This window comes from Ochlerotatus camptorhynchus, unplaced genomic scaffold, assembly GCF_037179485.1.
Source record: "Ochlerotatus camptorhynchus isolate MF236.1 unplaced genomic scaffold, CSIRO-AGI_Acam_v1.1 ptg000434l, whole genome shotgun sequence".
Classification (NCBI taxonomy): Eukaryota; Metazoa; Arthropoda; class Insecta; order Diptera; family Culicidae; genus Ochlerotatus; species Ochlerotatus camptorhynchus.
This window is the reverse complement of record NW_027040920.1, coordinates 7,010,430-7,022,594: the sequence shown is the minus strand read 5'-3', so window position 1 is coordinate 7,022,594 and position 12,165 is coordinate 7,010,430. Positions and strand designations below refer to the sequence as shown.

The 12,165-nt window shown below is 38.1% G+C and overlaps 1 protein-coding gene across 4 annotated transcripts in view; it reads right to left on the bottom strand.

Moving 5' to 3' along the window:
* dmpd (F-box protein dmpd) overlaps positions 1–12,165 on the bottom strand; it is a 339,784-nt gene that overhangs the window by 52,011 nt on the left and 275,608 nt on the right. For all 4 annotated transcript variants that reach the window (XM_065234628.1, XM_065234629.1, XM_065234631.1 and 1 more), the window contains exon 5: positions 5,372–5,507. In XM_065234628.1, the coding sequence (XP_065090700.1) occupies positions 5,372–5,507 (136 nt within the window). The remainder of the gene's footprint in view (positions 1–5,371; positions 5,508–12,165) is intronic.

The following is a 12,165-nucleotide window of genomic DNA, read 5'->3' as shown; positions in this document are numbered from 1 at the left end:
AGGTTTTCCTGGTTCGCTGATCACTCTGGCAAATTTATATCGCACAACCGCGAACATTTCCAAATTACCGAGAAATTGCAAATCGAAGTTTACTGGTCACCATGATAGGTTCAATCAAGAGACCTGACAACTTATATAGATTTTATGAGTAAACTCCGCGGGCGTAATGTTCAAACTCCAAATGTGTTATGAGTGAAGAAAATATGGATCAACTTAGGATGCCTTAATCCACCATCAAATCCGACAGATGTCACCCCCGCCAATGGTGGATAACCCAATTTTGCGGAATTGAAATTTTCGAAAAAATAATCGATTTCTCTTCAAACATTGCTTCTTGCGATGAGAAAAATTCTAGATTTTGTTCTTTTTACTAATAGTAACATTATGTAGAAATAAAATATCGAGCAAATTTCACCATTATTAATATTTTTTAACTAAACGTAAATTTCCATAGGATAGGAGATTCAAAGGACTTCAGGCACAAGCCTAGAGTTACTGCTAAACATGTTCAGTGAGCAGATCATCTGACAACATGTAACAGGTAGGCCAAGCGTACATTCTTGGTTGTAAATAGCAAATCAATTAAATTCAAACATTAGTAGGAAAGCTTTCGATTTGAACGGATCATCATCACGGTCATAACCAACTGGATCGGGAAAAAAACACTTGAAAGTATTTGCGCCATTAACTAGGCAACACCCCAGGACAGGACGTTACGCACTACGTTTCGCGAGGTCTCTTCTTGCTCTCACGCAATTATTTCGGATCAGAAATCGATTCACTTCGTGTCCGTGAAAATCGTGAGAAAGTGGGAAGGCAAGGTCTAATGCAGCCTGTAAAAGCGAGATGCATGACACTCGAACGAATCAACTTCAACGACTTTGTCAAGGCATTCGGGTGTGACGTATTTCCTGTAGCCCAGATTCCTTAAGGGCTCGAGTTTTTGTCGTCCATTTGCCTGGAAACTCGATATAGTGTAGGAAGTGTGGCTTGCCTGTTTTTCGTAGTAATCGAAGTACGAATTTGAAACCTCAGAAATCTTTCATGTGCTAATTAGCTGTGTTTAATTACAGTGATCTGAAAACAGTAAATTTAGTGCTAGGATTGTTACGGTAGTGAGTGAGTAAGACACAAAATGTAAAATATTAGATTGTGCGTGAGGTGCGTTGTCTAACTGTCCGTTGTCGAACAGCCGTTCGACGGCTTTCTATTCCCAGTTTTTTTTAAAAGCCAGTCGATCAGCCGTCGCCGCATTTTTCTTTCGGGTTATCCGTTTGGCAAATTCGTTGGCTAACCGTCAAACCGGCCAGCAGGGACCACACCATCAACATCACGGCCAAAAGGCACCATTCGGCGAAGTAGTCGAAGTAGAAGGTGAAGCAAGCAATTCCACCGTTCCTGGGATAGTCTTTGCCCTGCTAGGTGGCTTAGTACAGCACTAGCAGCGGCAACGCGCGCAGTAGTGAGTAGCAAACTCGACATCACCACTTCACCACTTCACCACCTTATCTCCACACCACCGAGCTTTCAGATCGCCGAAGTTCACCTCGTTGAGTCACCATAAGCGAAAACCAGGCCTGTAAGTACCAAAGAGCTCCTTTCATTTTGTCCTTGTGCACATGTGACCGGCGACCGATAATTGTCGTCCTCGATGAACGCTCGAATTTAAGTTGCCTGTGGGCTATTTGCAAGCGCTTTTGTTTTTTTGTTGACAATGGTCCGGACCGAACAGAGTTAGACACTACTGTAGGGAAAACCAAATAGAATTTAGAATAATTAAAATGAATTTGTGTAATTGAAAACCTTTCTGAATTTTGAATATATCCCTTATTAGATTCCCCAGTCACTGATAATGATTCATGGTAATTTGTTCCCTAGCGGCACCGGTGGTGTAGTGGTAAGCGTGATTACCTCTCACCCCAACAGGCCTGGGTTAAATCCCTGTCGGCGCCGCCGGGATGTTCTGAGGCATAACATCTCTGATCACGCCTTCCTTCGGAAGGGAAGTATAAAGCCGTTGGTTCCCGGTTCATGAGTTGATGGGTCGATAGGTAGGGTCCAGGTGTGGGAGCTGCCTTCCTGGCGTCGGTAGCATTGGTGCTCAGCACGGAAAATAAGATCGACGGAAAACAAATCAGGAAAAAAAAAATTGTTCCCTGAAAGATTTCCCTTTACGCGCGCTGTTTTAAAATTGACATCGATGCAATCTTGTGCTTCACTGTATGAAGGCAAAGCCCCCTTTCGTGACGGTGTGGCTTTCTAGCGTGAATAGCGGAAACTTCCAATGATTATAAGTGAAAGCTTTGAAAGAGAACTTTGCTGGCCGTATGCTAGAGTTTGAGATGTTGGTCGTTCGGGTGTGATGAGATCTATGAGACTAGAGCGGGTGAATTTGGGGATAGCCGAACCGTTTTCTGATCCTTTTCAAGGAACAAACTGATGCCTGTAGTAAGATCTCATCTCGGGCAAACTAAACATTGACGATCGGTCCTCGTTAGAGTGGCGCATAAACCGTTCGTTTAACAAAATCGGATGCGAAACGGTAGTCCCTGGTGGTTTCTTTGTGGTTAAGTCCTTTCATTTGGAAGTAGAACGCCCATCGTCTCTGGACTATTTTGGGCGTGCTACAAACAGACATTAATTCACCCAATCGCCTCTAATTCCACCCAATCGAAAAATTCAAGCGGACGTTGAAGAAGAATGGCAAGGTGACTCGGAATGAGGCAGAGTTGGCCAGCTTTTTGTACAAACTGGTTGCTGAGGCAAGCATACACATAGCAGAGTGAGGAAGAAATACTACCCTGGGTGGCCAGTGAATTTTGAATTTGAAATTCCCGGTGTTTTCCAGGTTCAAATCTTAAAAATTTCCCGGTTGTTAATATTCAGCAAAAAACGAAATAATACGCACTTTTAAAAACGTGACCAACTGTAAATTTTCGGAGGTTTTTTTGTGGGAAAAATAAAAACAACATTACAGAAATTATTTGTTAACACAAAAAAATATTTAAAACGTACAGACGTTGGAACTCGCTCAACGTGAAACTAAACATGGTTCATTAAATTAAATAATACTAATAGACTAATACGGGAAAAATGTTACTGAAAGATTATTTACTGAAAGGAATTTATCGAAAGGAAAAATAAAAGTGATTTAAGAAGATTCCCAAGATCTTGCGGCTTTGAAATTGTTGTAGAGTCTGAAACTAGAACTTTTCTTGATTACCAACAATATTTGTGATGCAAGATTTGGAGAAAACAAAAATAAAATGCGAGATTTTGAATTTTTTTCTAGATAAAAAATTTGAAGAAAAAAATCATACTTATAAGTCGTGGAGTCATAATTGTCAAGGCTCTGAGACTTGAAAGCAATTTAAGGGATACAACAAATTACCCAACAATTGATAGAATCTTGGATTTTTTAGTAAAATTTCGAAGTGTCGATTTCAACCAAATATTGAGGAGGATTCCCACACAATTTTCCAAGGAGAAGTTTTGAGTAGAATTCCAGAATTATTCTGACATGAAGTCCGTAGAAATTGTTAGATTAATTTGGAGAGATTTCTTTGGAGAAGAATGCAAGTTATAAGTTTTAACTACCTTAATTCTAAGGTAAATTTGGAAAATTTTCAAAAGGAGTTGGAAAAAAAAAAATTAGTGAAAATTCATACGTGATTCTGAGGAGATTTGCATGAGGATCGTGAGGAAAATGGCAGATGAATTTTAAGAAGAAACCAACAGAATTATGATGAGAATTCAAAAAGAAATAGTGTTCTGGCGATAATTTCAACCTTAGTGCGCAAGTTTCATCACAGAGCTCAAACAATTTTGCCAAAAAATTTCTAATAATTAGAAAGAAATTCTTTAAAATACTCCAAAGGGATTCTAAATAAAATTTCGAAAGATTTATGCTGATTTTTTTGTTAAAAGAATTTCAAATGTATCAAAGTCTCCGAATAGGTTCAAGGGAATTCTAAGAATGATTCCAATCAAATTTTTAGAAGGGGTGAAGGAAAGTCCAAAAAAAATTCAGCGGTATTTATTTCGCGGAGTGTTTTCCGCTTAATTTTAGAAGAATTTCATGATAGTTCAGAGTAGAATTCCAAGTTGATTCTGGAATTCATATCATAAAATTTTTGAATAACGAAAAATTAAAACCCCGGAAAAGAATAGTTCAGTTTAGGCTTTTACAAATATTTGTTTCCAAAGTTCAGCATCTTTAATATTTTCTTTTAAGGCCCATGCACTTTACATTTGAAATTGAAACGACAAAAATCAATTTGAAATATTGCAGAGTGATTAAATTCTAAAAACAATAAGCCGGGAAACTGAAGAAAATTATGCAGCAAATAGAACAAGACGTTGGAAAAGAATCTCTCTGTTTAAATAGTTTATTTAGAAATTCTGGTGTAAAAATGTCGTTAATTTATTTTTTCAGGTTTTCTCATCGAATTCCCGGGTTTTTTTTCCCGGTTTTCCCCGTTACTTTTCAAATTCCCGGATATTTACCGGTATTCCCGGTTTAACCGGTTTGCTAGCCACCATGAAGATTGGATTTTTTTTTTCAAAAATTCAATGCAATAATTTTGCAATATTAAAAAAAAAAATGAAATAAGAAACCTACATTTGGACTACTTAAAAAAAATTTCTAACGTCAAATCAATCTTAAGGCAAAGCTTATTTCTAGCATACAGGCTCGAACTTGACCATGCTTATCATCGTATGCATAATATTTATATCGACAATTGCAAAGTCATTCACTGTCTGAATCATGTTTATAGCTGATCAACTGATAGCTCATCAGTTGACTCAAAGTTAAGCTATCATTATTTTGAGCATATTCTCACACTGTTTGCAACGTAAACTGTCCAAATCCTAGCAGCGTTACCCTACACCACACTTCCAAGTATCCTCATATCGGTTTTGTAGATGAAATCAGTGTCCAGGATTGGCGTCTAATGCAGGCACACCAGAGAGAGAGGTCACGTACGTGACAGTACGATATATAGATTTTCGCTTCGACAGTTTATCTATTTGTCAATCAGACACATTTCGCGACACAAAACGCCCGACCTTACACAGAGACTCGCTACCGTAGCGTACGGGGTACAGTCTCTAACGTATTTGATGGCGAGGGTCGCATTTGAAGACGATGGATTTTGGAGTAACAACTCACGACTCAGATCGTGTACTGTGCATAGGAATAGCGGTTAGTTTGCCGGGTTGAAATGTCACGAATTCCGTTCACAGGATTGGATCCAAAGGCGGAGAATGTAGATTTATGTTGATGTGCATCGGAAAATGAACTAATTTCGTTTCGGGACGAGTTTGTGCTGTTTGAATCAATTGAACAAAGCCAAGAAAGTGCACTTACCCCACCAGGAAAAAAGCAACAATGCTTCCGCTCGATATGTTTACCGAATGTCATCTGGAGCAGTGATAAACGCATCGAACACGTTTCCAGGATATCGCACTCGCAGGCCAGTGGGTGATTTCGACGGGCGGATTCTCTGCAATGGAAAAGAAATAAGAAATAAGATTGAAGAATGCTACATATAAAACTAAAAAAATAAAATATCCTTAAAGTTTGCACAAAATCTCGATGCATTGTAAGTTCTAGAAAAGTCCTGTAAATCTTTGAAACATGTCTTATTTTTAGAACAGTTGTTCAGTCGAACGGCTCCGTTTGCAAATGGCATTTGGCCCAAGCGATCTGATATTAGCGGTAAAGCCAAATTTCACTGATTTAGATTCCACATTCAACCATGACCCATCGAAGAGAAGACAGCATTCAACCAATCACCTTCCTTCTGTGAAGGATTCCATCCTCGCAAAAGAAAAAAATAAATACCTACATAAACCCTAGACCCAAGCATCAATTGAACACCTTCACCGTAACACAGCAGTAAGACACTCTTCCTCAACAGATGCGGATTCCGTACCTTTACATAAAAGCAGAACAGAAAAGAAATCCTTCTGGCTGAGCTGTACCCGAACCGTAATAGTCACCCATTCACTGAGTTACGCAGCCCAAGGCCCAACCAGGCGGCTCCCATTGGCACCGTCCCGGGAGTTTTATTATTGCTTCCAATCAAATTATAATAAATTTCAAACTGATAAGAGATTTTCTCAACCGCTTCCACCTTCGTTCGCTTCTTACACTTTCTTTTTTGTTTCGACAGTTTTGGGATCGCATCGAATCCCACCAGAATACATATTTGTTGCGATAAGGCTATCAGTTTTTTTTTTTTTTTTAAGGGGCGAAGGAAAGGATTCTTGCGAGTGAGGTTCCGTGTTTCCTACGAAGGACTGCAAAGGTAGCCGTCTCAGGTGTGCTGGAAAGCGATAAATCAATTATTTTATCTTCCATTTAAATACTGCTACTGCTAGCCGGGAGTAAATAATTCTATTGGCTTTTGAGCGGGGTTATCCCGGAACGTGCTCGAGTGAATGTTTTGGCCAATAGCAATCTCGTTCGTGCAATTCGCTTGATTGTGGACTGATGACCATCTCTCTCCCTGGATAGTTTATCCCGGTCAAAAGATGAAGACCTTCCATCACTATCACCTTGTTCAAACAATGTTCTTTTTTCGCCATCAGTTGACAAGATCCTTATGAAGCACACCTAGACGACAATGGATGGGGAAAAAACACCGTCTCTCTATTCAAAAAAGGTCTCAAATGTATCGCATTTTTCTAACCATCGTTTCAGCAAACAATAAAGTGTCGCATTTTGTGAAATATATAGGTATATGAAAAGAGTCCATCTCTTATCATCTTTTTTTTGTGGCGCGCTCTCTTGTATCGGGTGCTGGAACACACTTTTTTGCTCGTTCGAGAAAGACACTTTTTATTCCCTTTTCCGACGAATCTCTTTGGTAGAGAGTGCGCGACTGTGTTGGTTGGTATTGTTCACGTTCTGAAGTTTCCGCTCCTGGAAGCTGATTGTTGCACACCGTCCATTGTGTTGTGCTGTGCTCGATGGATGCAATATGTACGGTGTGCTTATTGTTAGCTCCCCCAACCATAATTCTATGCTGGCAATCTGCTGCTGCCGCCGTTGCACCGTTATCGTTTGTCATCTCTGGGTGATGATGTTATTTTTAATACAAATTACGAAATCATTGATTGAAGGGAAATGGCTGCTTGGGCGTCTTCTTTTTGTTATTATTAATATGTGTATCATAGTCATACTAGAATCAATGATAAAAGTTCGAACGAAATAAGGGTGGAAAACATAAAGTCGAAAGGACAAAAGGTCGAAAGAGCCAAAAGATCGAACAGGGTGGCCAGTGACTTTTCAGTTTGAAATTCCCGGTTTTTTTCCGGTTTTCAAATCTTTAAAATTTCACGGTTGTTGATATTCAACAAAAAACGAAATTGTACACATTTTTTAAAACGTGGCCAACTGTAAATTTTCAGTGGTTAATTATGGGAAAAATGAAAGCCAAATTACAGAAAGTGTTTTCTAATACCCTGTACAGACTATGTATTATATCATGTAATATACTCAGTGCGAAAAAGTAGTGTAAATTTATGTTCAATATGATGCACATAAATGGAGCGTCACATATCATATACGCTTACATTATATATCATGTAAAGTTCTGACACATTTCATGCAATGGAGCAAATATTGTATACAAAAGCCCATCTTTGTAAACAACATTGTTTGCAAGTTGCTCGGTTGCGTGAAATGAAATACAAGTCTACGTGATTGAATGTTTACATCACAATTAAAATTCCGAATTTTTATCAGTGTAGGCATAGGATTTCCAGTGAAAACTAGATGTATGAGTGCTCATTGCACGACAGCCTATATAACATGATTTAAGTCATAGTCTGTACGGGGTGTAAAGCTATAGGAAAAATTCAACGCTATGAGTCACTAAATGTATTTGAAACAATATATTGATCTTTCGAGATACTTTGATAAATCGAATTCTACCACTATTTATGATCGATACATCTTATGATTTCAAAGCCCTAGAATTTATTGAGTGACAGAGATTAAGGTCACTGGGTTAAATGCTATCTGGATGAATAGGTTATATAATAGGTGAATTGTGAAGAATAAGAGATTTAATTAAAAAAAATGTTTCAGAAAAATGAACTTGGTACAAATGAGAATTAGAGCAAATTGATAGTGATATCGGATAAAAAAGCTACTAAAAAGATAGCTTCTCAAGATTCTTGGGCTTTGAAATTTGTTTAGGTTTGAAAATAGGAAATTCCAAAAAGAACTCAATTGTAATTATTACGCAGAGTGTTTTCTGGCTAATTTTAAAAGAATTCTATAATAATTCAGAGCAGAATTCCATTTTCATTCTGAAATTCATATCATGAGAATTTTTAATAAAATTAAAACCCGGGAAAAGAATAGTTCGGTTTCAGTTTTTACAAATATTTGTTTCTTATGTCCAGAATCTTCAATATTTTGTTTTAAGGCCCATGGACTTTACATCTGAAATTGAATCGCAAAAATCAATTTGAAATATTGCTGAGTGATTAAATTCTAAGAACAACAAGGCGGGACTCTGAAGAAAATTTAAGCAGCAAATAGAGAAAGACATTCATTTGGTAAAAAATCACACTGTTTTAATGGTTTATTCTGAAATTCTGGTGTGAAAATGTATTCCTATTGAGTGGTTAATTTATTTTTCCCGGTTCTCTCATCGAATTCCCGGGTGTTTCCTGGTTTTCTCGGTTATTTTTCAAATTCCCGGATATTTCCCAGTATTCCCGGTTTTCAGGGTTCACTGGCCACCCTGTCGAAAGAACAAAAGATCGAAAGTACAAAAGGTCGAAATCCTAAAACCTTTTTTTCATAATAGAAGGAATAACCTCTGAAAATATGATATTCTAATATCTCATCTTAGTTTTTCGAAATTTTTCGAAAGAACTGATCATGTATAAATAAAGGGAAAATCAAATAAAAATATGCGATTTTGATTAATCATAATTTTTTTTTCAAATCCTAAAACTCACAAGTTATCCAAAGTTCGAAGTGTACATTTTTAAAACTCAAGTCTTAAATGAAAATTTAAATCACAGTATCTCAAATAATTCTCCTGGTAGCTTTTAGCCTTTCGAACTTTTGTCCTTTTGGACTATCTGTCTTTCGATCTTCTGTCTTTCGACCTTCTGTCTTTCGACCTTCTGGAATGTGGAAATATTATAAATTGAGTTTTGGAAGTGTTGGGAGAAAACTTCCATTTTTATAAATAAGAATAGAAAATATCTAAACTTTTCTGCAGTCTGCTGCAAATAACACGAAGACTTCTTCCTTTAGCGGAAATGCCTGTGTCATCAGCGAACAAAGATTTGTGGCTACCCTGAGGCAGATCAGGGAGGTCCGAAGTGAAAATGTTATACAATATAGGCCCAAGAATGCTACCCTGAGGAACTCCTGCTCTAACAGGTAGTCGATTAGAATTTTCATAATTTACTTGCAGAGTTCTGTCAGTTAAATAATTTTGAACTAATTTCATAATATAGAGTGGAAAATTAAACTTTTTCAATTTAGCAATCAAACTTTCATGCCAAACACTGTCGAATGCTTTTTCTATGTCTAGAAGAGCGACTCCAGTAGAGCAGCTTTCAGATTTGTTTAAACGAATTAACTTGGTAACTTTTAATAGTTGATGAGTAAGGCTTGTACTCGAAAAAAATGCACCATTTTTATCCGTGAGTAACTTTTTTATCCGTGGTTAAAAATTGATGAAAATCTGGGTATAACTAGTTTGGAGTGAATTGTGCAAAATTTCATAACAATCGGTTCAGTGGTTATTGAGATGTCATCGAAACAAGAAGAAAATCGCCGGAGAATTTTGCGCGCCGTCATGGAAAATCCGACTGCGACCATGAGATGGATCGGAAGACAACTGGGAATCACCCATACAACTGTGTCTCGGGTGGTAAAATCGTTTAAGGAGTCCCAGACGACCGAGCGGCGGGCTGGAAGTGGAAGAAAATCGAAGACAGCTGACCCTGTGAAGGCCCGGAAGGTGTTGGATTATTTCAAGCGTAGTCCGATCCTTTCGATTCGCGACGCGGCTCTGAAGGCAAAGTGTTCCGCCTGGTTCATTCAGTAAACCATGAAACGAGCTGGGCTTCGTGTACTCAAGGTCCGGAAGGCACCGAACCGGTGTGATCAACAAAACACGGCGGCCAAATCCCGCACAAGGAAACTGTATCGAGAGTGGTTAACGAAACCGATGTGTGTGGTTATGAATGACGAAACCTACATCAAGGCAGACGCAAAGCAGATACCGGGGCTGGAGTTCTACGTTGCCAAATCACGGTTTGATGATCCGGAAGACATAAGGAAGAAGAAAGTGGACAAATTCGCCAAAAAATACTTGGCCATATGCCAATGCGGTAAAGTGAGTAAACCGTACATCACAATGGGTACCATCAACAGCCAAATTTACCGCACCGAGTGCCTCCAGAAGCGTCTGTTGCCCTTCCTGCGGTCCCACGGAGGAGAGAAATTATTTTGGCCGGACCTGGCATCATGCCATTACGCGCGATCGACGTTGGATTGGTACAGAGACAATAACGTTGTTTTTGTACCAAAAACCGCAACCTCCCAAATTCACCATAGATTCGTCCGGTGGAAAGATTTTGAACCATAATAAAGGCCAAAGTTCGAAAATCGTTCAAGGTGTTTAAGAACGAGCTGGAGTTGAAGAAAGAATGGATGAAAGTGACCAAAAAGGTCGGCTCCACCATTGCACAAAATGTAATGAGGGGTCTTAAGGGAAAGGTGCGGGCTTTTAGCGATGGAAAGGAAATTGAATAAAGTAATTATGCCGAAACATAATTCATATGTATTAGTTCATTCCCTGAAAGTTTCAAGAAAATCCACCTTAAAATAAATTTTTGGCGAACACTTTTGTCTGGTGCATTTTTTTCGAGTACAGGCCTTAGGTGAATGCCCATGGAGAAATCCAAACTGCTCAACTGTAAAAATTGAGTTCGTATTGATGTGAAGCACCATTCTATTTAAAATTATTTTTTCAAAAAGTTAGTTTACTTATTGAAGAAAGCAAACTTATTGGACTGCAACTAGAAGCTTCAGCTGGAATTTTATCCGGCTTCAAAATTTGAATTTTACAATTTTTCAGGAAAGTATGCCAAATGGAAACATCTGTTAAATAATATTACCAAGAAAGCAAGGTACTCTCTTGAAGTTTTTTTGATGAGGATCTTTTATATTAGGGAACTTGTTAGTTATAGATCTTACTCCTCCCAAGAATCATCAAAACAAATTTCTCGTGAGAAAATATTCAGATAGTCCCAAGCAACTTGATTCTTAATAGGACTAGTAAGACCCAAACTAAAATTATGGAGCTCTCGAATTTTCTGAGATTTTTCCAAATTTGTGATCAAAATGTTACCACCTTCTTTAAAATTGGTGAGCTTCCAAAAGGGTTTGGAACTTGGGTCTAATTTCGAAACCTTATTTTCAAAAGTTTTGTTTCTCTGGGCAGAGAAACGATTTTTAATTTGTTTTTGCAAATCCCGCCAGATAACTTTCATGGCAGAATCGCGTGTTCTTTGATATTGCCTCCTACGGACATTTTTCAGACGGATCAAGAGTTGAAGATCCTCGTCTAATATAATTGAATCGAATTTAACCTCGCATTTTTGTACTGAGGCAGCTCTTGCTTCAACTATAGCAGTAGCCAGAAATTCAAGAGCATAATTAACCTCATCTTTGCTTTGCAAAGGAATATTTGGATTGAAATTATATTCCATAAATGTTCGATATTGCTCCCAATCAGCTCTACGGTAATTGAAAGTAGAGCTGTTGGGATTAGAAATTATTTCTTGGGATATTTCAAAAGTTACTGGAAGGTGATTAGAACCGAAGTCAGCATGGGTAACCAACTGGCTACAAAGTTGACATGAATCAGTTAAGACAAAATCAATAGTTGAGGGATTTCTTCCTGAAGAAAAGCATATTGGGCTGTTTGGATATTGAATAGTGTAATAACATGTAGAACAATCATCAAACAGAATATTACCATTGGAATTGCTTTGAGCATTATTCCATGAGTGGTGTTTGGCATTAAAATCACCAATAATGAAGAATTTAAACATATGACGGGTAAGTTTCTGTAGGTCACCCTTGAGAAAATTATTTTGCTGGCCTACGTATTG